Here is a 22,049-nt window from a genome sequence, read left to right as displayed (position 1 = left end):
CCAAGCTCAGTTCTCACAGTTCTTTTTAGCAAGATTTATTGAGCTGAAAGGGATATGAGTACAAGTATTTCTTCAAGTGACATGCTTTCAATTTAGAACTAATATATCTGTATGTACATTGGGGTGGAGACTTTCTGATTCATTTTCTTACAGCCTTCCTGTAAAGGTGGATCTCTTTCCTGATAAAGGAGAACTGATGGTTTCCTTAACAGTTTTTAAAATCTTGTTCAGTTTTGGAATCAACTCTTAGAGCAATTGTATGTCAAGGGCACTGTGGGAAATTAAAAGGGATGTCTACCTTTGCCATGTAGGTCCATGGCTATAATCCCAAGGCTTACAGGAGGGCATGGCAGGGAGAAAAGAGCTGAGCTGTGATAGTGCCCCTTGACAGCCTTCCCAGGTAGACCAAACAGGAAACATGACCAGTTGAGCTAATTCTCCTTTATTGTAAGGCTACACTAAAGAATCTGAAGGTACAAATCTCCCACCTTCCCCTTTACAGCCTGAGAAGTTAGGGAAGCTCCCTTCTGAGCCTCTTTCTCTTCCCATTATGCAGCTGTGGGCTGTGCCTTCTCTTATCTGACCATTCCCTAAGCAGCATCTCTTTGCCTCGTTTCTCAATCAATGAGCCATGCAAAGTCCAATACAGCTCTTGAGCCAACAAAAGCTGCACACTTCTGTCTTAGCAGGAGTAAAATATACTCATGCATGGTTTGTACAGGCTGCAGTTACCACTTTCCTTGATAAAGATTTAAGTTTCCTTGGTGGTGCCTCTGTAGTACAGAGTATAGACAAGATACTCTGTACTACATACTACTACTATTCCTCCTTCCCCTCACAATCTGTACAACTTTTAATATTCCCAGCCAAGTGACAAAGAGTTTGTGCTGAACTATGCCATGTTTTTCCTCTTTCCCACCAAGAATGGGTTGGTCTGCACCTTTGGAGCTGGCTGCTATGGGCAGCTTGGCCACAACTCCACTCGCAATGAGCTGTTTCCACGTCTTGTGGCAGAGCTGTTTGGTGCACAAGTGACTCAGGTAGCCTGTGGAAGGTAAGAAATCCCTGTTCCTTCCAAATATTTTGTGTTGTCAAGAAGAGAACTGATATCAAGTGAAATCAGGAAAAGGTTTCTATCCTTAAAAGTTGCAGATCAGTGGGGCAGAGGCAACAACAAGGAAGCAAAACTTACACATTAAAAGAGACCCCAGTTTTATCTTTCTTCCAGACTAGACAGGAGGATGGCAGAACTCTTGTCAATTTGCCCTGTTGTTTTTGTTGTTTTACCAGTGCATCAATGGACCAATGAAACAAAGGGTTTAAAAAAAAAGAATCAGAGGCTCACTGTTTAAGTGGTGAAACACTGAAAAAACCCAGCAGAGGTTAACCAGTCCCCCAGCAGGCAGCCTGCCAGCCCAGGACAAAATGGCCATGCCAGAGAGCTACCAGGAACTGGAGGGGAGGGGCCATTCCCCCCCAAGTGCTCCTTAGCAACTCAGAGGGGAGCCATTGCCTACAATAGACTAAAAGACAGCAGATTTGTAGGTTGTTGATGATATTGTTTATTTCTGCCCTTGAGTAATGGTTAGTGGGCAGTTCTCTCACTAGGGCAATCAAGAAGTGCAGATCAGCCCTAGAGCAAGGTCAAAATGCATTTATTTTTCCAGTGTTTATCATTTTACAGCTTTAGTTTATATTTCATTTTTGTCTCACTTTTAATGCCATTTTATGGAAATTTGTATTGTAGCTTGCAAGCTGCCCAGAACCATTAATGGAATGAATTGCATATACATTTATTCAAATAAATAAATTAAGGGGCTGGGCGGGGCTGGGCACTCTCTGAGGCAAAAGATTCTCAGCCTTGAAGAGTTTATCAACCACTGTTCCATTGTTTATTGCAAAAATGCAAATGATTCCAACTGAACCATTTATATTTCTCTGTCTCCTGCTTAAGATACTCTCTCCAACTGCAGTGCACCTACAGCTGTTAGATTATTTTTACAACCTTGTGAAAAATAGAAAGCAAACTATGTCTCGCCACTGGCAAGGCATCTGTGGGGTTTTGAAATAGGTGGGAGATTTTCAAGGTTAAAAACAGGCAGTAAAGAACTGACTCCTTTATTCAAGATTTTCAAGGAGATCAACCTGCATAGGACTCAGTAAATAAAAATGCAGGGAAGGCAGATCAAACAATTGCAAAGAGAAGTATTTGCCAGAGTATTGTAAGTGGCATCACAGTAAAGCTAATGCCCTTTTCAGAATCAAGAAATAATAATCCAAGAAATGGGGCAGGATGCAGAGTTTGTTTTGTTGCTGATCAAAACCTATTGTTCCAGAGTCCTAAAGAAACAGAACAGAAATGCTCTGTTGTCAGTGGTCATAATACCGTACCTTTTCAATTTATAAGGGTCTGATGAAATCAGTAACACTTCTGCCTATGAATTACCTATGATTCTGCAAACAGATGGCACACTTTGGTCTATATCCCGGCACTTGAGAAAGTATATTCATTTGGATATGGAGCAAAAGGGCAACTTGGAGAAGGAAGAAAGAGTGACCAGCTGGTTCCCCTCCCTCTTGATCTGGCTGTTCGTGGTAAAAAAGAGAACTACAGTAAGTCACACTGTTTTCCAAGCTGAACGTTGTATGCAAAACACAAACTAAATTCCAAGTCTGAAAATGATTTGCAGATTACAGTAAAAACTAGAGTCAACAGATGCATACACAGGGATGTGGCTGGTAGGGAAAAATGTGATCAAGACACCAATGGCTATGTCAGAGAACAGAACTGGGATGAGAAAACCCATTTCTTTGGCTTGTGACTGTAATTGTTTTACCTTAGTAGACAATCCTGATTTGGCAGCAAAATGTGTTCCCAGGTAAGTATCTGATTATAGCAGCTGACACCAGTCAGTGTGCTGAGATGATTCTTGCCTGCAGTGATTTATTCTGATGACATAGGGAGAGGTTTCTTTGTGTTGAGTAACTTGCATTGTAAGTGGCATTAGTCAAACTTCTACTAACCAGATTTTAGATAGAAAACTTTCTAAAATTTAAGCAAGGAGTCATCCTTTTTTCCCATCTCTTACTAAAGGAAGTACCTCAGGCAAAGTGGTTAAAATCATTGCCAGAGACAACCAAAGTATTGTGCTTCATCTGAAAGAAAAGGTAAGCAGACGGTGAAGTTACAAACAAACATACATAATTTGTAACACAAAATGCCAACATTTGGCTTATAAAAAGTTTTCCTTTAATTCCTTCCAGAATTGGCCATATCATAGATCAAACCCGACTTGCTTGAAGCTTAGAGTAGATGTCCCATCTTACTCATGATAAGCCTAAACTGCTGCTTTGTTTAAAGACATAGATTATTGTTCCAAAATGTCTTGTTGGTTATTCAATGTCTGTCCAGACAGTAAATTGTTGTCTCAACCCCATTTTGTCCTTTATCAGTAGAAAGATAACTATATTGTTGGGTCAATATAGTTCTAGTTTCTTGACTTATTAGGAATGGGTGAACATAATCATGCTGCTTAGGTTCAGGGCAATATGTAGACACGACTCACCATGGATTTCTTCCTTAATATATTTTTTTAACTTCGGTCTAGTCCAGTGTTTCTCAACCTCAGCAAGGCTGGCTGGGGAATTCTGGGAGTTGTAGTCCACACAGCTTGAAGTTGCTGAGAGTGACAAACACTGATCTAGTCTATAGTCCTTAGTTTTCCCTAGTGATCTCCCATCCAAGTATTAACCAACTTAACTTCCAAACCCAAGCCAGATCAGGCAAGGGCTGTCATCTGATCATAACTCTTTTCCCAATAATCTCTATTTTTAAAAAGTAACATGGTATTCAGGGCTTCATATACAGATTGGGATTCTAATAAAAGGCCATGTTTGTGCTTCTAAACTGAAACAGAGCAGAAGAAGAGTATCCATAAATAAAGCCTGTCACAACTTGACATCTGCTAGGAGAGGCACGCTAAGTTATGACTGTTTACATAACCAGGCAGCATCTAGTATTTAAGAGAGATCCATGATAACCTAATAATATAACTTTACCTACCTAATAACCTAATAATATCATGATAATCCATTATAATCTAACCAAATTATATATGGAAATGCCACATCAATGGATACACAGTCTGAGTTGTTTTTTTTGGGGGGGGGGAAATAATTTCTACCCTTAGCAAGAGTACAATTTAAGGGAAGATAACTTTCATTCTGCTAAAAGTGGTTCCTTAAAAGGCCAACAAAGCAGCATACCTGTTAATGGTATGCTTGAAAAGTCAACTTCACTCTTTATGGGTTCTGCATGCCACAGTTTCTATATTTTTATAATGCTGCTTTCTGCATAGGAGAAAGTACCTTTATACTGTATACAGCTTCTTTTGATGTGTGGTTTAAACATGAAGCCATACATATTGTAGTAGAATATAAAATATATTTTTATCTTTTTTTGTTTTTTTACAGAATGCATACACTAATGTAACGCAAACACTGGCCACAGTGGAGGAGGCAAAGGTTGATAAGTGGTTGTCTAATTCAGATCCCAGTTACTGGAATAATATAAAATGGTAAGTACCACCATAGATAATCTGATTTCTGTGGTTGTTGCAAACAAATATACAGGTAGTTCTCTCTTATCAATAGTAATTGGGCCCGGGAACTCCATGCAGTTGTAAAGTGTGATGTCACATGACCACGCTGACTTACGACAGTGGTCCTGCTGCTGTTAGGCAAATCCCATGAGGCTGCAGCATCTTGCAGTCACATGATTGCCATTTTCAACCTCCTGCTGGCTTCCCCATTGACTTTGCTTGTCAGAAGCTGGCAGTGAAAGTCACAAATACGCAATCATGTGACCGCGGGGACACTGCAATGGCTGCAACTACGAGGATCAGTCATAAGTCCCCCTTGTTCAATGCCATCATAACTTTGAACGGTCGCTGAAAGAATGGTCATTTAATGAGGACTACCTGTACCTCTGTCATAAATTAGCATTTGTGGAATAGTCTTATAAATCCAGAGTCAAATGCAATTGTGCAATATCCAATCAATGGAAAATACAGTAGATTGGTGTGTTTCCCTACTTGGTATGAGTCTCCTTTTAGGGATTCCTAGGCTTAAACCAGAGTCATTGGTCCTGAATCCTAGCCTAAAAGCCACCATTATTCTTTATACAAGAATATGTACATACATACATGCATACATCACACTGTTTCCTTTTGAAATAAGCACTTCAAAGAGCACAGAAACATATGTGAAGATATGTGAAGATTAAACCAAACAACTTCCTAATAGATATGCCAAACAGAAAGAACAATAATTGCCACCACCTCCTTATAACCATTGGGTCACGTAGACTGCAATCTAAACCTATCACCCTCCAGGAGTATTAGAAATTTCTCTTTGCATTTTTAGTTTCCTGATAAACTTTTCTAGTCTTCTTTACTTACTGCTAACCAAGGGCAATAATCTGCACCTAACTATGGCATTTACAATATATCTGGAAGGTGCTAAACTGAAGAAGGCCATTAGAGGCTTTTTGACATTACCTCACCAGCAAAATTGTAACTTCTGCCTACTACATTCCCGGATCTATCAACTCCAGCAAGTGACTTCAGGGCTTTGGATGGAAGAACAGGCCTGTTATGTCTGTCCTGTAATAGAGAGTGTGATAGACATGGTCCTGCTGTTGCCTCTTCTCTCTTGCCCTTTTGTTACAAAGACTTCAGTACTATATATGACTTTCTGCAAGGGGGAAAGGTATCACAAAGTTCATTCTCATATAGGAGTAGGAAGCAGCTAGATAGCTTCAAAGCCAAAGCTTCTTGTCCATTTCATCTTAATTTTTTTTACTGAGTTTTACTCAGATCAAACTCCAAAAAAAACACTGCTTGTGTTTCTTTTCCATAAACAGGGATATTAAGTTGATCTTCTCATCAGCAGCTTGCATCAATGGCAGCTTTCTACAAAAGAGGTAACTTGGATCCATCCAAGAACTGATACATTTTCTAACTGTTATTAGAAATACGGAAGACATACTTAATGTAGAGGAAAGCTAAGGAGGAGGTGTGTTTGTCAGTCCTGAGGACCATGCTGGGATAAAAGGGATCCGGTTGCTACAACTTTGTGATCCACTGAGTGATCTTCATACCCGGATCTAATCCAAATCTTTCACAGTTTACAAGTTTCCATGAAGTAGAGACGAGACTATGATGGTGATTGGTCCTTATCTTTCCTGCAGAGAGGAAAACTTCAGAACATCTGAGGAGACTGCTGGTGTTGATATGTCAGCTGTTCTTCTTTTCTTTGAGCAGATTGCCACTAAGCCTAAAATCTTCACAAAGGTATAATGTGCCATTGAGATTTCACGTATAGAATATAATAGAATATTTCCTGATGTTTGTCTTCGGGGAGTCAGTTCCAAGTAAATAATTCTGAGTGGGCAGATCAGCTTACAAGAAAGCCTATCCAAGATAGGTTCTGTAATGTATGGATGCAGCAGAATACAGGGTTTATTCAAGGCCAGCAGTTATTTTACCTGGAGCAATGTTTCTGAACCTTAGCATGCTGGCTACGGAATTCTGGGAGTTGAAGTCCACGCATCTTAAAGTTGCTAAGGTTGAGAAACACTGACTTGGAGGATCAATTGATAATTGCTAGGCAAAACATTTAGTTTGTTTGTTTGTTTGTTCAACGAACCCACTACAAATATACAAAACTGAACGTGCAGGGAGCAGAACATTCTCTTCCTCCTCCTGAACCTGGTTGGCTTGAAACAGGCATGCTTCATTTGGAACACCATAAATTAATCCCAATTCAGAGGCTTAATTTCCAGAAAATTGCCACACCATCTTTGGAACAGTTGGAATAAGCATGCTCCAGAGGAGGAATGGACATATCAACTTTGCCTGTCCCTGGAAATCATAAGCCTAATTCATTTTTTAATAACTTATTTTTTTATACTCTGCATTAGTTTCATTGACAAAACAAGTGATGAAAATTTATAGCAGCTAAGTCAGGCGGCTAAGAATGTTTAGGAAACAACTAATAAACTACACCAGCACAATGGCATCCACAGCAAACTACAGTGTCACCAAAAGGATGACAAGTGCTCAGTGACATCATCACAGAAATGCCACCATTACACACTTGCATCCCAATGTCTGATGCAGGTAGGTAGATTGTGGCATTTGCATGGTTGCAGCATCACTCTCATTTTGTCTTTTGCCCCCCATGAATGCCCAGGCAGCAGGGCAATATAATGAAAATATAGACTATAAGGCAAGGCATTGTTAGTCTCTTTGATTATCTGGTTCTGGTCAAACTGGCTTCTCAAGGGAAAAGGGAAATCAAGTGCGAGATAAGTATTCAAATTCTTAACAGTTCTGAACATTTCTAGAGGCTGTTAATGGAGCTTGGCACCCCAGCATACCTGGAAAGCACAGGTTGGGGAAGGCTGTTCTAGATTATGCTGTCAATTCATGTGCATTCTCCATGCAGAACACTGGTGTTACATGTTGGCATACATGTTTACGTAGAAGGTTTCCCATGATAGAAAATAATGGGAAAAAATGCTGAACCCAGAGATATCACTAACAGATATATGGGACTCTCAGTCTGAGTTCCTAATTCACATTTCAAATGCTTCCTCTCTGACCTTACTCTCCACAGTAGACTTTGTGTAGTGTTCGGTATATTGTCTGGTCCCATGTATTTACTGTAGGAAAGGTCAGCAAGCAACTGAAAGGAGCCTGTCGGGATACTGTGCTCAGATACTTCATATAAGGAAGCAAGAAGGAAAATTGGGCTATCTCCTGCCCAAGGAATGAATTAAATACATAAATTCTTCTTCCTTTCTTCTCTTCAAGGTGATAAAGTCTCTCAAGAGCCTTCTGCATTGTCCCCCTCGCTCTCCAACCTCACCAGAAGCACTCAGGTTCTTCCTCATTGTGCCGGTACTTTTACGGAAGCAGGATCTCAACTCAGATAATCTCCTCAGTCAACTAGCAGAAGCAATCTGGAACCTCCCACAGAAAGGCAAGCAAGCACTTGGTAAGGCAGGCACTCAATTGCACATTTCATCGAGTCCCAAAAAGCTCATCTCATGCAAACAGAAAGGGTTTTCAGACAGTCCGGGGTAAGAGGCAGATCATCTTTATTTCAAGTTTACTTTATTTGCACCCTGCTCCAAGCCAAAGGCTCTGAAGAGCATACATGCCATTTTAAAAGTTGTATTAAAAATGGGGAGGGGAAAACTTCCATAGAAATAAAATTTTCCAGGCTGCTTGAGGAATCTCTTCTTCCCGATTACATCTGCCCGTCCCATCAGGTCAGGCAGGAGAGGCATGTTATGGGTCCCATCTGTTAAGGAGTTACATCTGACAGGAGGTGGGCCTTTTCTGCCATGGCACCTGTCCTTTGGAGCATCATCTCCCCTGAAGTGAGACTACCCCTAGTGATCTGGAAATCCCTCAAGACATGGTTTTTCCAGCAGAACTGGGGATCCCTTGGAAACAGGGAGCCCACAAGATGGCTTTATTATGTGTGAGTCTTTTACATTCTCTCCCATGGTCTTACTTATTTGTATGTTTTCTTGTTTTTAATGGTTATTTAAGATACGTTTTTATACTTTGTTTTATTGTACACCACCCAGAGTCACACTCATGAGATGGGCAGCTATATCAATTTGATTAAACAATATAAATAAATAAAATATTACCCAAACACCCACGGTAGTAATTCTGAGGTTTACTTGAATAACAGAGGTACAACATCCCAATAACTCCTGTTAGGCCAGGAATCAGGTTTGCCACTCTCATCACCACCATCTCTGCTGCAGTCCCAGCTCAGCTGATCTCTACAGCAGAGCCCTTCTTGAAGGAAACAGAAATGTGGAATGTAGAATAAAGAGTAAATGCTATAAGTTAATTGAAGTGTCTTCTATGCAGATTTGATAGCAATGGGTCTTCTGTCCAAATTTAATTTGACATTCAGGGGCATCTGCCAAGGCTGCATATACTGTAGCATTCACTTTTTTTTTTTTAATATACAAGATGGACCAAGAAATCAAGCCCCATAGGCTAATCACCCAGCTTCTACAAGACCACCAACACTAGTTCATGGGAAAGGTATTCCAATGGGCTTCCTATCTTGATGCATTTGATACACCAAATACTGCTTGGCCTTTACTAGACACGTTGCAATGCCCTCTCCTGTGCCCTATTACAAGGCAGATACCGTAATGGTTCCATAACATATCTTTGTCCATGTGACACAGAAGAATTTGAATAAATCCCACGTTCTTTGGCACGGCAGATTTTACAACCGGCCAAAATCTTATTTTCCCTCTTTTAGCAGCAATCCCTGCCCATTCAGATACCTTCTGTGTTGATTTCCTTCTTCCACACAAGGCCTTTTATAGTGCTGTTAAGTTTTGTTACCTAACCTCAGGTGTGCAGTAGGAGATCCACAGAGAAAAATAAACCTGAATGCTGTATATGCTCACATGGGGTTTGTTTATTTGTTTTCTTGTATTTCTTTGCTAGCTAATGGCCATAATAAATTGAAATTGAGTAGCATATCTATACGTCATGACCTCATGACATCCCGTTGGCAGAGAATTCTGAGAATGGGATGCATCTAAACGGAGGGCTGTGATGGTACTGCTAGACACAGGATTGTTGCACTAAACAACCCAGAGGCATTAGGCATCTATTCCCATGTTCTTCCTGAATGGGTTTTCATTTCTGTAAATGAACTAGTGCAGTTGTGCTACAGAAACCTTCTTGGGAATACTGTGGACTAACTGCTCTTTCAGGCTATTTTAATGCTATATATAGTGCCAAGCCTTAAAGATGTTGAGAGATTTTGATTCTAACTTGGGATGACTCCCAAGAGGTAGTTTTTTCAATCACATTATCAATCACAAGATGGAGCTCTTCCATATTTAACAGTTCTTCTCTAGTAATAGTAATTCCCTAATAAAAAAGATGGAAAACAAATGGAAGATGTTGTCTGGACTCCCTGTAAAATTCTGTCCATACTGAGGGGTAATATTATCATGAAAGCCTTATCTAGAAGCAGTATCTTCAATTTATTCCACTGTAAATCAAAGTTAAGACAAAGGGACATGATCCTATTGTGTTTGTGACTGTCTGCTCTCTTTTCAGGAGCTCTGTGGTCCAATTTAGAAGCTTCCTTCTTTAAGGATCTGGTGGCCATGTTTCAGAGGCTTGTTAGTATTAAGTTGTCTTCCTTCACAAAGACTTGCAACAAAAATGAATATATTACACCTCTTCAAGTCTTCCAAATGCTTTATAAGGTACGAAAAAATTTGGACTGAAAGTAGGAAGGATGAGTGGAAAGAACAATAGCAAGAGAAGTATCAAAGATAAAGGAGATGCATTCTTTGTGTTCAAGATTTAATTTGTAGTTTAAAATGGAACTGTATTATTTCTTATTTATATACATCTGTTTGCTGTGTTTTGTTGTGATTTTCGTTTCAAAATTCAGTTTGAATAGTGGGTTTTGTTTTTTAGTTTCACTTACCTTTCCCCCCCCCCCCTTTATGTTTTTTGGTACTTTATATGTTTTGCTTTCTTTCATTGAATTAAAACAGTACAATCAATACAAAAGAGGAAGAAACACACATATGCAACACCCACAAAGGAATGGTCACACACACATATCTGTCTTTTACTGGCTTTGAACCTGTTAAGTACTGGCTTTTGGCAATGGATAGATTGGCCTTGAGTGAACATGGCCCTTAACCAAAAAAAAAAAAAAAGGAATTGCCCACTGTTGATCTAGGGCAGTGTTTCTCAACCTTGGACACTGGAAGATGTGTAGACTTCAACTCCTAGAATTCTGGGAGTTGAAGTCCACACATCTTCCAGTAGCCAAGGTTGAGCAACACCGATCTAGGGTATGTATGTATGTATGTATGTATGTATGTATCTACCTACCTACCTACCTACCTACCTACCTACCAAATTTGTCACCGCCCATCTCCTCCGACCTGAGGGACTCTGGGCGGTTTACAATATAGAATAAATATACAATAAAAATGTGAATAAATATACAATAAAATTCTAATAAAATCCCATTAAAACTAAACAATTTCTTAACTACCCCAGCTCATAAAATCCAGATGGCTATGATCTCTTCAATCATTATGTAGGAGGGGCACTTCAAGGCACTAGCCAACCCCAAGTATGTCGATTCTCTTCCCTGCCCCAAGCCCGGTGGCAGAGCCAGGTCTTCAACTTCCTCTGGAAGGCTAGGAGAGATGGGGCTAATCTCACCTCCGGGGGCAAGATGTTCCAAAGGGCGGGCGCTACTGCCGAGAAGGCCTGCCTCCTGGACCCCGCCAGATGGAATTCTCTTATTGACGGGATCTGCAGCATGCCCTCTCTGCATGAGAGGGTGGGACAGGCTGATGATACGGGGAAGAGGCGGTCCCTCAGGTAACCCGGTCCCATGCCATGTTGGGCTTTAAAGGTGATAACCAACACCTTGAATTGGACCCAGAAGCAAACTGGTATCCAATGCAGCTCATGTAGCAAAGGTGTTATGTGCACCCTTCTAGGGGTGCCAAAAATAGCCCGCGCGGCCGCATTCTGGACCAGCTGGAGCTTCCGGATACTCTTCAAGGGTAGCCCCATGTAGAGCGCATTGCAGTAGTCTATATGGGAGATAACACGGGCATGAGTGACCGTCCGAAGGGCTTCCCGATCCAGGAAAGGGCGCAACTGGTGCACAACACGAAGCTGTGAAAAGGCCCTTCTGGCCACGGCTGCCACCTGCTCTTTGAGCAGGAGCCGTGAGTACATGAGAACCCCCAGATTATGCACCGGGTCTGGCTGGGGCAGTGCAACCCAATCCAGAACTAAAGATGACAAAGTCCCGGATACAGAGGAACCCTTAACCCACAGCCACTCCGTCTTACCAGGGTTCAGCCAAAGCCTGTTGCTCCCCATCCAGACCCCTACAGCCCCCAGGCACCAAGAGAGGGCAGTCACAGCATCACCTCACCCTGGATGGAGATATACAATTGAGTATCATCGGCATACTGATGATACCTTGTCCCGTGGTGACGGATGATCTTGCCCAGCGGTTTCATGTAGATGTAGTATTACTCTTACTTATCCCAGCAACAGCAAAATCACTGGCCAGGATGGGTGCAAAGTATTATGTCTTCATCCCCAACAGAGGCTGCCACACCATGATATGAATGGACTGGTCTGAATATTCCCAAAATAAGATACTGCTTAAAATGATGAAAGCTGATAAAGCAGCTTTTTCTGTGAATTGGCTCAGACAGCATGGAGAGACTTCCTGATTTCAACAACTGCTACTAGGCATCCAATGACTTAATCTTAAGTGACTAGGCAGCCACAGTGCAGAATAAATCAAGGATAATCTAGTCTGCAGAGATTATAAGAAGCTGGCTCCTAATATTATGTAGAATCCAACCCAGAAACAGGTGAATTGGTAAGCAGATGCTGCTTGAGCAAATAGAAATTCAGAGGAAAAGGCCTTTAAGCCTGAGCTGTCAAAGTGGAGCTCAGTGTTTCTTCCCTGAACTACTTGGAAGAAGAGGAAAGTTAAAATATAAATTAATAATACTCTGGCTGGAATGTGTATTATGGCTGAAATAAACTTCAGTCTTAATGAATCACTCAAGAAACATCTTAAAACATCCCCTTACCTATCTTCTCTATACAGTACATGTGAAAGTGTCAGATGTGTGGCTTGCCACATAGCACCTTGGTCCTACAATCAGAATATTTACGTAGCATAATCAGGACAATTATATAACACATTTATAACTTCTAATATCAAGATTGAATGAGATATTTTATTTATTTATTTGCAGGACTTACATGGCTTCCAATCTCATACAATGACTCTAGGTGGCTCACAACCATCCATAAAACCTAGTTAAAAACAATCCATAAAACCCCCAGGTACCAGACCAAACATCCTCACAACTCAACCCCCATCCTAGCCCAATACTTGGGGGAAGAGTCAGGTCATCACAGCCCTCCAGAAAACTAAAAGAGTAGCGGTTCCTCTGATCTCCAGTGGGTGGCTGTTCTGAAGGACTGGGGCAGCCACCGAGAAGGCATACCTCTTGAGGTCCCATCAGATGGCAACATTTCAGGGAGGGGACCTGGAGCACATTCACCCTATCTAATCTAGTAGGAAGGGCAGATACCCTCAGGGGGAAGCAGTCACACAAGTAACCTGGCCCTGTGCCATGTAGGGCTTTAAAGGTGATAACCAACACCTTGAATTGGACCCGGAAGCAACTGGAAGCCAGTGCAGCTCATGCAGCAGTGGTGTTACATGGGTGAACCATGGGGCAGCCAAAACTGTGCATGCTGCTGCATTCTGGACCAGTCGCAGCTTCCAGGTGGTCTTAAGGGCAGCCCCATATAGAGCTTATTGCAGTAATCCAAGCGGGAGGTGACTAAGGCATGAGTGACTGTGAGCAAAACCTCCTGGTCCAGGAACGGGTGCAATTGGCACAGAAGACAGATTTGTGCAAAGGGCCCCCTGGCCACGGCTGCCACCTGCTTTTCCAGCAGAAGCCGTGAGTCCAAGAAGACCCCCAAATTGTGCACCAGACCTGTACGGGGGAGTGTTACCCCGTCCAGAGTCAGAGATGTAAACTCCCTTGGCCCTGGAGGACCAAAAACCCACAAGCACTCTGTCTTGCTAGGATTGAGTTGCAGCCGGTTTCTCCCCCTCCAGGCCCTTACAGCCTCCAGGCACTGAGCCAGCACCAGAACAGCATCACTTGCCCAGCATGGGGTAGAGATGTATAATTCAGTATCATCAGCGTACTGATGATACTGAACCCCATGCTGGCAGATGCCCTCTCCCAGTGGCTTCATATAGATGTTAAATAGGAGGGGGGAGAGACTTGAGCCCTGAGGCACCCCACAAAATAGGGGCCTGGGGCTGGACATTTCCTCCCTCACCAGTACTGACTGGTACCTGCCACAGAGAAAGGAGGAGAACCACTGCAAAACAGTGCCCCCCACTCCCAGTCCCTGGAGCTGGTCCAGCAAGATACCATGGTCAATGGTATCAAAAGCTGCTGAGAGATCCAGAATGGACACACCATCCCCATGCCGAACCCTCCAAAGGTCATCCACAAGTACAACCAATGCTGTCTCAGTACTATGGTCTGGCCCAAATCCTGACCAAAATGGGTCCAGATCGTCCGCTTCATCCAAGGCCCTCTGTGGCTGGGAGCTCACCACTCTCTCAACAAACTTCCCTAAAAATGGAAGGTTGGAGACTAGATGGAAGTTTATTTATTTATTAAACAAATTTATATGGCCGCCCAACTCACATATGGTGACTCCAGGCAGCTGACAGAATTAAAAGCCCATAATACAAAAAAAAGTAAACCCCAACTGCACCCTCCCACCTGCGGTGGCAACAGACACACTCAACCATTTGATCAGCTCCACAGAAGTTATCCAAAACCATAGATTCCAAGGATGGCCTCTTGAGGAGGGAGCAAACCACCACCTCTTTCAAGGCTGGCAGAACCACCACCTCCCACAAGGAGGCATTTATCACCACTTGGACCCAACCACATGCCACCTCCCGGGAGGCCTTAAACCAGCCAGGAGGGGCATGGGTCCAGAATACAGGTGGCTGAGCTCACAGCAGTAAGGGCCCTGTCCACTTCCTCAGGATTGACTGACTCGAACTCTTCACAGATAACCAAGCTAGGACGTGCCTCAGTCACTGGATTTGCCCAGCCAGAATCCAACTTCAAACTAAGTCAAGCAACTTTATCCAACGGAGGCCTAGAATAGTTCTCACAGTGACCCTGCAAGGGCTCCCCCAGCTCCCCCTTACCCAGGAGGGCCCTGGTCACCTGAAACAGGGCCACTGGCTGGCCATCTGCAGATGCAATGAGAGCGGAGAAGTAAGCTCACTTCACCGCTCTTACTGCCCCAAGGCTTGTACGTGTGCTCAGTTTGCTTCATCCCATGTCTTCCTTCAGCAGCCCTCTAGGTCCTCCTGTGTCATTGCATTTCCCTGAGCTCAGCCATAAACCAAGGGGCCCTATGGGATCCGCACTCATGGAACATGACACATGGACAGTCTGCACAGGCGCAATCCGATCCAAGGCCCTCATCACGTGCTTATTCCAGGCCACAACTAAGGCCTCAGCCAAATCGTGCACCAGAGCCTCAGGAATAACCCCAAGCTCCCACTCAAACCCTATTGGGTCCATCAGTCGCCTGGGGTGGGCTGATTGAATAGGCCCAACCTCCCTGTGTTGTGGGGCAGCTGCAGAGAACCCCAGGGCCAAGAGGGAGTGATCTGTCCATAGCAAGGGACTGATATTAATGTCCCCTAACCCAGATCACCTTGCCACTGCCCGGAGACAAAGAGCAGATCCAATGTATGACCCCTTCTGTGAGTTGGGCCATCCATAAGCTGGAGCAGGGCCATGGCTGCCATGGTGGCCATGAACTCCCGGGCCACCTCTGACTCCAGGCCCAGAGAAGGCAGGTTGAAGTCCCCCAGAACCATAAGCCTGGAGAATTCCACTGCCAACTCCACCACAGAGGCCAGGAGCTCAGGCAGAGCCGCTGCCACCCTGCAGGGAGGAACGTAGGCAAGGAGCAAGCCTAACCCCTGCAACCCAGCTTCACAGAGAGCCTCACTATAGATTCCTAAATAATGATAGCCACCCCACCACCCTTGCCCCGAAGTCTCCGCTGGTGCCACATTTGAAACCCGGGAGGGCACATTTTTGAGAGAGGAACACTCCCCTCTGTGCCCAACCAGGTCTCAGTAATGCAGGCCAGGTCGGCTCTCTCATCCACAATCAGATCAGATCACAGATGAGGTGAGCTTTATTGCAGGCCAACCTGGCATTAAGCAGCAGCAGCAGCCGGTGTCCAGGGCCTCCAAGGCTCTGGAGACCAGGCTTTGGGGCTGTGCATAGGGGGCTGGAAAGCAACATCGGTGTTAGCCATCAGGTCTACTTTCCCTGAGAGCAGCCTGCCCCCTTCCTCCCACCATATCTCCCCATGCCCATCACAACCTCATTGCTGCCCCCTGCCCACTCCCTGCTGCCGTTTTGCCATTCCTTCTGTATTTTGGTTGGGTTGCATCAAAAGTACAAGAGCATGCTTTAAAGAAGTGGACCAAAAATAAATCCTTAAAAAGTGACAGAGCTTGGAATCTTTGGTCCATAGTTCAAAGTAATTCATAAAGTTTTCTGCTGTGTTTTGCTTTATAAATGTGAAATCTGAAGTCATTAGGAAAAGTTCTGCTTAGGGCCTGATTTTCCTAAAGGTAATGTTTATTGGATTAGGAAAAAGTCTTTTTAAAAGTTACACATCTTGGGAACTCCCTTGCCAAGGAAAATTCTTCTGAAATATCTGTGTACTTGTTTTTATATTAAAATTAGGTGCAATTTTATTTGAGGTTAGTGAGCTGTTTTTTTAAATTATATCTAATGCTGCTGGATTGTGAAGTACAGTTTTTTTTTTTTTTTACTTATTATCTTCTCCCCAGATTAACTTCTGCTTTAATCCTGTTTATAAATGCAGGTAAACTGCGGGTCTGGCTTCAAAATTCAGGAAAGTAATTTTTATATACCAGAAGTAAAGAAAATATTTGTAATGCCAAATTGGAATCACATACGAAATGAACAGGTAAGTTCTGTTTGTTTGTTTCATTTGTAATTTAGGGTCGCCTGACTCTTGGTAACTGGATATATTGCTTCCTACATAAAGGGTACCTCAAAGTGGTAGAATAACATTCATCTGAGTTACAACCTTGCGTTCAGCTTTTGAGATTATCCAACATAGACTAAGGACAGTTCTTCAAATAAAATCACATAATGTCCCTTTACAATATTTCATTGGCATTGTTACAGTACATATTTCCTTTCTAATTTAGCTGAAATAAGTTGTGATTGTACCTGAGATCTCATGACAAGCTTTTGAACATTTCTCAGTGGGAACAAGCCATACAGATACATTTTTATGGCCTGAACTAAACAGACTCAAGAGATTTGAATTTTGTTTGCAGAATACAATAAACTATAATGTAGTTTCCTACTGTAGCTGCTGACACAGTATACTGTATGAATCCCACTGTTATAAATCCTGCATTCATGGCATAGGCTATTGTGTGAACCTAGCCAATTACAGTTTAGTCAATTCACCAGTCCTTTCCATGGAGTGGCTAAACTGATCTGGCATTTCGATTAGGGTGAGGTAGAAGGAGAAAAGATGGGGGAAAGACAAGGTGGTAATGCAGATACAGCTTACATATGAGACAGATTTCAAATATCTTATCAGTTAACAATTGTAATGTGTTGAAAACCCATTGTGTTAAGACCTTTGTTGAGACCTTCTGAGATAGCCTGTTGATGTATGTGTGTTCAGCTATCTCTTGGTCAAAGATACTGGTAAAGTTTCTTTTTTCCAAAATGGGTACTTTGAGATCTGTAGTGGAATGTCTTGGGAGGTTGAAAGGCTGTGCTATTAAAATCTTTGTTACAAGTCCTGATATCAAACTTGTGCTCATTAGTTCCTTTGTGCAAAGTCTGACCTGTTTGCTGTACTATAATTCAGAAGGGCGCTGCTGGAAGATAGTAACATATTAAAGGACGAACTTGTGAAGGTGCCTTTAGGTTTTTGTGTGAAATTGTTGGAGATTGTGATGGCACTGTTGGTCTAAATGTGGGAAAAAAGGTACTGTATCCAGGCTTGTTACAGAGTCTGTTCCCCATGTTAGCACCATTGTCTGGTTGTTTTTGTTCCTTGTAAGAACCTGCTTTAGGTTGAATGGCTGTTGATTTACAACTATGGGCCTGCTGCCCAGTGGCTGACTATAACTTTTATAAGAAAGTATTCCTGAGGCTGGGGCTTGCATGAAATAGATATATAGACAAGATACGTAGATATCAAAAAGACATGATGATAGCAAAGCATAAGTTGCTTCAGTCTAATTATAGCTAAGAGCCTATAGGCTGGTCCCCCTCATTTGTCAGAACATATCAGATAAGAACCTGTCCTGCACAGTTCAGTCAAAAGAGAAACTGAATTGAGAGAGGAAGAAAGTGATAAAGATCCTGAGAATATCAGGCCAACCAATAGGAGATATGCTACACTACAGTATAGAGAAACATGCAAAGCTGTCTGTTAGGCAGGGCAAGGAAATAAAAGTGCAGAATTTTCAGCTTTCTCTACATCTATTGCCCCTACATCCGCTGCCCCTACAGAGCCAGTTTGGTGTAATGGTTAAGGCACCAGGCAAGAAACCAAGGGACTGTGAGTTCTAGTCCTGCTTTAGATACAAAAGCCATCTGGGTGACCTTGGGCCAGTCACTTTTCTCACCTCTCAGAAGAATTACCAAGTCACTTCTGAAAAATGCTGCCATGAAAAGTGCAGGGGGCGGTTGCCAAGAGTCCAAACAGACTTGAAGGCACAACTTTCAAGCGTGTATGTGACATACTATTATACTTTCTAGTTTCTATACTTTAACTAAGAAATATGTAAATATTTTAACATGTCACTGTTATAAGTACTTGCAATTTACCCATATTCTTGTATTGTGCACAAATTTGTACTTGGTTTGGGAAAAGCTACACAAAACATTTTTTTTCCCCACACATGGGACAGCAGAAATTAGAGGGAGCATTGGAGGGAGTTGGTAAGTGGAAGTAGGAGGTGAGGTGGTTTATGTGATAAGTTGGAGTTAGCCTGGGAAGAAGCTGGGGGGATGTGTGCGTGTGTGTGTATTTGTGTTTGTCTATCTAGCTACCCTGTATGCACACAAATGTATACTGTATGAATACACATAAATACTGAGTCAATTCATAATGATGTTTTTTAATGTATTAGTTATGTCTAGTTCCTGATTATTATGTTGACATATTCATTAAAGAAATATATGAACATGTGGTTTTCTAAATCAATATGCAGCCGATCCTTAGGTATGGTTTAGCGGCCTCCGTTTCTAACTGACTTTGACACCACTGGTATCATGTATGTAGGGAAGAACTCTCAGGCAAGAGGAGGGCAAAATTCTCTCTCTTCTCCCTCCCTCCCCAGATCTAAATTTGGGGATATAAAATTGCAAAAATGAAGTGCAGTTTAGACCTCAGATTGATTTTTCTATTGTATCTCTATTTTCTATTGTATCCATTTTCTACTGTAACCATATTTCAGTGAAATATTTTAAAATGCCTCTCCAAATGAAAAGTAGATATATTTATTTATTTTATTTATTTATTACTCAAATTTAGCCACCGCCCATCTCCCCCAGAAGAGGGACTCTGGGCAGTTTACAATGAAATCCCACACGAAACATAAACATTAAAATCACCTAAAACAATTACGATAAAACACAATAAATAAATAAAATCCCAGAGAAATGTAAAATCCAGGCTGGTGGGAAGGACTCTAGGGTGCGAGCCATCCCCAAGAATGGTTATTCACTTTCCCGCCCCAGGCGAGACGGCAGAACCAGGTCTTCAGGGCCTTCCGGAAGGTCAGGAGTGAAGGGGCCTGCCTCACCTCCAGGGGCAAGATATTCCAGAGAGCAGGGCCACCACAGAGAAGGCCCGCTTCCTGGACCCCGCCAGATGAAATTCTTATGGACGGGGTCTGTAACATGCCCTCTCTGGATGATCAGGTGGGGCGGGCCGATGTAATGGGGATGAGACGGTCCCTCAGGTAACCTGGCCCCATGCCATGTAAGACTTTAAAGGTAATAACCAACACCTTGAATTGGACCCGGAAGCAAACTGGCACCCAGTGCAGCTCGCGCAGCAATGGTGTTATATGTGCCCACCTAGGTGCACCAAAAATAGCCTGCGCGGCTGCATTTTGGACCAGCTGAAGCTTCCGGATACTCTTCAGGGGTAGCCCCATGTAGAGCATGTTGCAGTAGTCTATATGGGAGATAACCAGGGCATGAGTGACTGTTCGGAGGGCTTCACGATCCAGGAACGGGCGTAACTGGCACACAACCTGAAGTTGCACAAAGGCCCTCCTGGCCACGACTGCCACCTGCTCTTTGAGCAGGAGTCGTGAGTCCAGGAGAGCCCCCAGATTACGCACTGAATCTGTCTGGGGCAGTGCCACCCCATCCAGAACTAAAGATGACAGTTTCCCAGAAGATGAAGCCCCATCAACCCACAGCCACTTCGTCTTACCAGGGTTCAGTTGAAGCCTGTTGTTCCCCATCCAGACCCCCACAGCCCCCAGGCACCGAGAAAGGGCAGTCACCGCATCACTTACCTCACCCGGGATAGAGATGTATAATTGGGTATCATCAGCATACTGATGATACCTCAACCCGTGGTGACGGATGATCTCACCCAGTGGTTTCATGTAGATGTTAAACAAGAGAGGAGAGAGAACCGAACCCTGCGGCACCCCACAATGGAGGGGTCGAGGGTCGGATCTCTCCTCTCCTATCACCACCGACTGGGACCGGCTCTGGAGGAAGGAGGCGAACCAGCGCAGAACTACACTGCCCACCCCCAACTCCCTGAGCTGTCCCAAAAGAATACCATGGTCAATGGTATCGAAAGCCGCTGAGAGGTCGAGGAGAGCAAGATATATGAGCATTTACCCGTGACTATAGTGGAAACTGATGGCGAATTCTAGCATAGAATACTAGAAGGTAGCTCTTGGAAGAGCGGTACTTATTCCAGCAAATGTACAGTTCTTTAAGCATGATTGCAATATGGCTCACAAGTTCTTTTTGCTTCTTTTTGTTTTTGTGAGCAGTTGATGCCGATAGCTATTCAGAAATCCTGTGAATTATGTGTAAGTATTACAGAAATTGTTGCATTAAGCTTAGATTGTTTTTCTGTTCCAAGATCCCTTCTTTTACCTTTTTTTAAAATCAATATCCATTTCTATCAGAGGGGGAAGTGTTTTGCTGAGGGTATCTTAAAAAAAATATGGATCCATTCTTTCCCAGCCCTACATATAAATTCTGTGGACTGAACATGAAGTTTTAGAATGGCACGGTCTGTGCCTATTGTGCTAGGATAATTGTGGGATCCTTCTAAAATGCATGGTTTTAAGCAGGAATTATCAATCAGGTAGAAAACAGTACTCTAATCAAGGAACCACCAAGGAGGAAACCACACCCCCACCAACACTGGCAGGGCAAGCCACTGTATATAAACAGGGAGCAAATCCCACATTCACTTGAACTGATGTTACCTAGTTGGGTAATGAAATGTACACAAGTAAAAACCAAGCTCAGAGAAGATCCAGAACTCCACAGTTCAACCATTAGCTACAGATATTCTCTTCTATTGGAATGGTTGCCTTTATTGTGGGCTGGATCCAGTGGCTTTTATTCTTGAGCCATAATATGGTTAGTTTGGGTTTTGGCTTAGAATAAGTGAACTTTAAAACGTACATGTCTTAGATCATAAATAATTTATCTTTGTTATTTCAGCGGGCTTTATCTGACCTCAGCCAATTTCCTTGTATCTTCGAGTTTGAAGATAAAATTCTGATGCATAAAATACAACACCATTTTTTGGATCTTCTTCACCAATTCGTATGTATACCCAAAAACCTAATGCAACGTGTTCACAAAGTTTGCTAAAACGACTTAACCCAGTGTTTGTATCCTAGGTACACCCTGTGGCCCCCCTACTGCATGTAAGGAGGCAGCATTTACTACATGATACCTGGCACTATCTAAGAAGTGAAGAAATTTGCTTTGAACAATTTTTTGAAGTAAGCATCCAATTTTGTGTATCTATTATCAAGCTAGTACTGTCCAAGGTTATGTGAAACATATGTTGTAAGATACTGACAGGCATTTACCTCTCAGCCGAGAAGTAACAAACTAGAGGCTCATTTTGGCATGCAAGCTATTGCAGCGTCGGAGCACTTCTGGTTGATACATCGTTTGGAGGCTTTCCTTACAAGACTGGAACAGAAATATTGTGTCTTTTAAAGAAACAGTAGGTTCAACAGCAGTATACAAAAATACAACAGTAAGCATA

At 42.8% G+C, this 22,049-nt stretch overlaps 1 protein-coding gene across 1 annotated transcript in view; it reads left to right on the top strand.

Annotated features, from left to right (window-relative positions):
* LOC134502193 (E3 ISG15--protein ligase HERC5-like) overlaps positions 1 to 18,361 on the top strand; it is a 30,790-nt gene extending 12,429 nt beyond the window's left edge. Inside the window, exons 6-15 of the mRNA XM_063310403.1 lie at positions 924 to 1,054; positions 2,465 to 2,613; positions 3,095 to 3,168; positions 4,474 to 4,577; positions 5,924 to 5,983; positions 6,251 to 6,353; positions 7,878 to 8,061; positions 10,179 to 10,330; positions 16,605 to 16,709; positions 18,287 to 18,361. Of these exons, the coding sequence (XP_063166473.1) occupies positions 924 to 1,054; positions 2,465 to 2,613; positions 3,095 to 3,168; positions 4,474 to 4,577; positions 5,924 to 5,983; positions 6,251 to 6,353; positions 7,878 to 8,061; positions 10,179 to 10,330; positions 16,605 to 16,709; positions 18,287 to 18,346 (1,122 nt within the window). The 3' untranslated portion in view covers positions 18,347 to 18,361. The remainder of the gene's footprint in view (positions 1 to 923; positions 1,055 to 2,464; positions 2,614 to 3,094; positions 3,169 to 4,473; positions 4,578 to 5,923; positions 5,984 to 6,250; positions 6,354 to 7,877; positions 8,062 to 10,178; positions 10,331 to 16,604; positions 16,710 to 18,286) is intronic.
* Positions 18,362 to 22,049: the final 3,688 nt, after the last annotated feature.

The sequence above is a fragment of the Candoia aspera genome, chromosome 8 (assembly GCF_035149785.1).
Source record: "Candoia aspera isolate rCanAsp1 chromosome 8, rCanAsp1.hap2, whole genome shotgun sequence".
In the NCBI taxonomy this organism is placed as follows: domain Eukaryota; kingdom Metazoa; phylum Chordata; class Lepidosauria; order Squamata; family Boidae; genus Candoia; species Candoia aspera.
This window is presented reverse-complemented; position numbering and strand designations above follow the sequence as displayed.